The sequence below is a fragment of the Ananas comosus genome, linkage group 3 (genome assembly GCF_001540865.1).
Source record: "Ananas comosus cultivar F153 linkage group 3, ASM154086v1, whole genome shotgun sequence".
NCBI lineage: Eukaryota > Viridiplantae > Streptophyta > Magnoliopsida > Poales > Bromeliaceae > Ananas > Ananas comosus.
In genome coordinates, this window is record NC_033623.1 from 12,820,516 (window position 1) to 12,822,300 (window position 1,785).

Genomic DNA, 1,785 nt, shown 5'->3' on the forward strand with positions numbered 1-1,785 from the left:
GGAGAGGGGCGAGGGCGGGGGAGGAGGCGGCGCCGGCGCGGAGGAGAGGTTGGAGGAGAGAATGCGGGCGACGGACGACACGGAGTTGTAGTCGAGGGTGGGGCAGGGCGGGGAGGGGACGCTCGCGGTTGAGGAGGATGAGAGGAGGAGGTTGAGGGTGTAGAAGACGTAGAGTGCGGAGATGGGGAGGATGAGGTAGATCATGAGGCGACGGTGGAAGACGAAGGAGGCCATGGGGTAGCCCTCGTGCCCCTCCTTGTGGTTCCCACCTCCCCCTTTCATCTCTCCTTTCTCTTTTTCTCCGCCGCGTCCCCCTTTCATCTCTCCTTTCTCTTTTTCTCCGCCGCCGCGTCCCCCTCCTCCTCCTCCTTCTTCTCTTCTGTTAACGCCGCAGCGATCCAATATAATTCAACTGCGCACACGATGAATATATGTGCAATTAAAAAGACAGAACAAAGGCGAAACCAATAACTGATTTTTGCTTCACAGATTGTAATTCTATAGCCCCACGACAACGACAGTGAAGATTTTTTAATTTTTAGAAAAAAATTTAAAGAGGATTCAGAACAATGGAGAAGCACCCAAAAGAAGAAGAAGAAGAAGAAGAGGGATTGGCAAGGGAGAAGGACGAGTTTGGGAAGAGGAGGAAGAGGTGGGAAGGAGAAGGGAAAAGAGAGGTGGTGCTGTGGTGCAGCTATGCGCTCGGTTGCGCATCTTTTTTAAGCTCTCTCCCTCCCCCCCCCTCTTTTCATTAACTAAAATTATGAGGTTTATTAATAGTAAAGTGCCTTATATTAGAGAGATGTTCCAATACTAACAATGCTTGATTCCATTCCATTGGAAAACTCTCTCTATTTTTAAATTTTGTTGTTAATGCTAAATTCTTTTGTATATACGATATAGCTCAATGCATATACGCCAATGCCGTGGCTTGCCAAAAGAGTGACATGTGTACGTGAACAGGAACCTAGGAAACAGTTGTGTCCTGTGCATCTCAGTCAATGCCTAAATGTGGCCTCATGTGGCTCATCGTATTCATTTATTATTTTGTTATATTTATAAATATTAATATATATATATATATATAATATTATTTGTTTATTTAGCGATTCCTTTGTGGGAAACAACTTTGTAAGAGGCGCCAATGAAGAGTTAGCCCGAGCCCAATGCGACGGGCCCTGATGGTGGGGCCCAGAAAAAGAGAAAGTGGGCGATTCCTTTCCTCCCTATCATTTTTTTTTTTTTTAACTGAATATTTAAGCATCTGCTCAAAAACAAAGAAAAAGTAGTTTGATTTATATATAATTAGAAAGCGAAAAAGATCTATAGGTGCGTGTGGGAAAGGGCACGTCGTACGAAATGATCCTAGTAGATCACTAATCTTGGACCAGTAGCTTCTACAGGGAAAACGTTTTTAAGTCTCTACCGAGTCTGTGTAGCAACAACGAACAAAATTTTGAAATTCTGTAAGGCCCCAATAGTAGTACTCGTGTCTCTAAATTGTTTTTCTAACAAAAAAAAATGGCATGTGCTGGCATGTGCATGAGGCCGCACTATTCATGAGCAAATTATGGTACTATACGGCTTCAAACTGGGGCGCATATTAGGTGCAATATAATACCCAAAAAAAATAAAAATAGAGCAACGGTGTCTATACATTTTATAAATTCTATATATTTTTACTCATTTTTTCTATACAAAATTTAGAAAATAAAGGTAAAAGAGAGAAAGAATAGCGTAGTAGATGCGACTGTGTTCTCTGTTCAATTTTTTTTTTTTTTTTTT

The 1,785-nt window shown here is 42.2% G+C and overlaps 1 protein-coding gene across 1 annotated transcript in view; it reads right to left on the reverse strand.

Annotated features, from left to right (window-relative positions):
• The window catches only part of LOC109707140, a 4,952-nt gene extending 3,957 nt beyond the window's left edge, over positions 1-995 (reverse strand). The window contains exon 1 of the mRNA XM_020228231.1: positions 17-995. Coding sequence (XP_020083820.1) covers positions 17-321 — 305 coding nt within the window. The 5' untranslated portion in view covers positions 322-995. The remainder of the gene's footprint in view (positions 1-16) is intronic.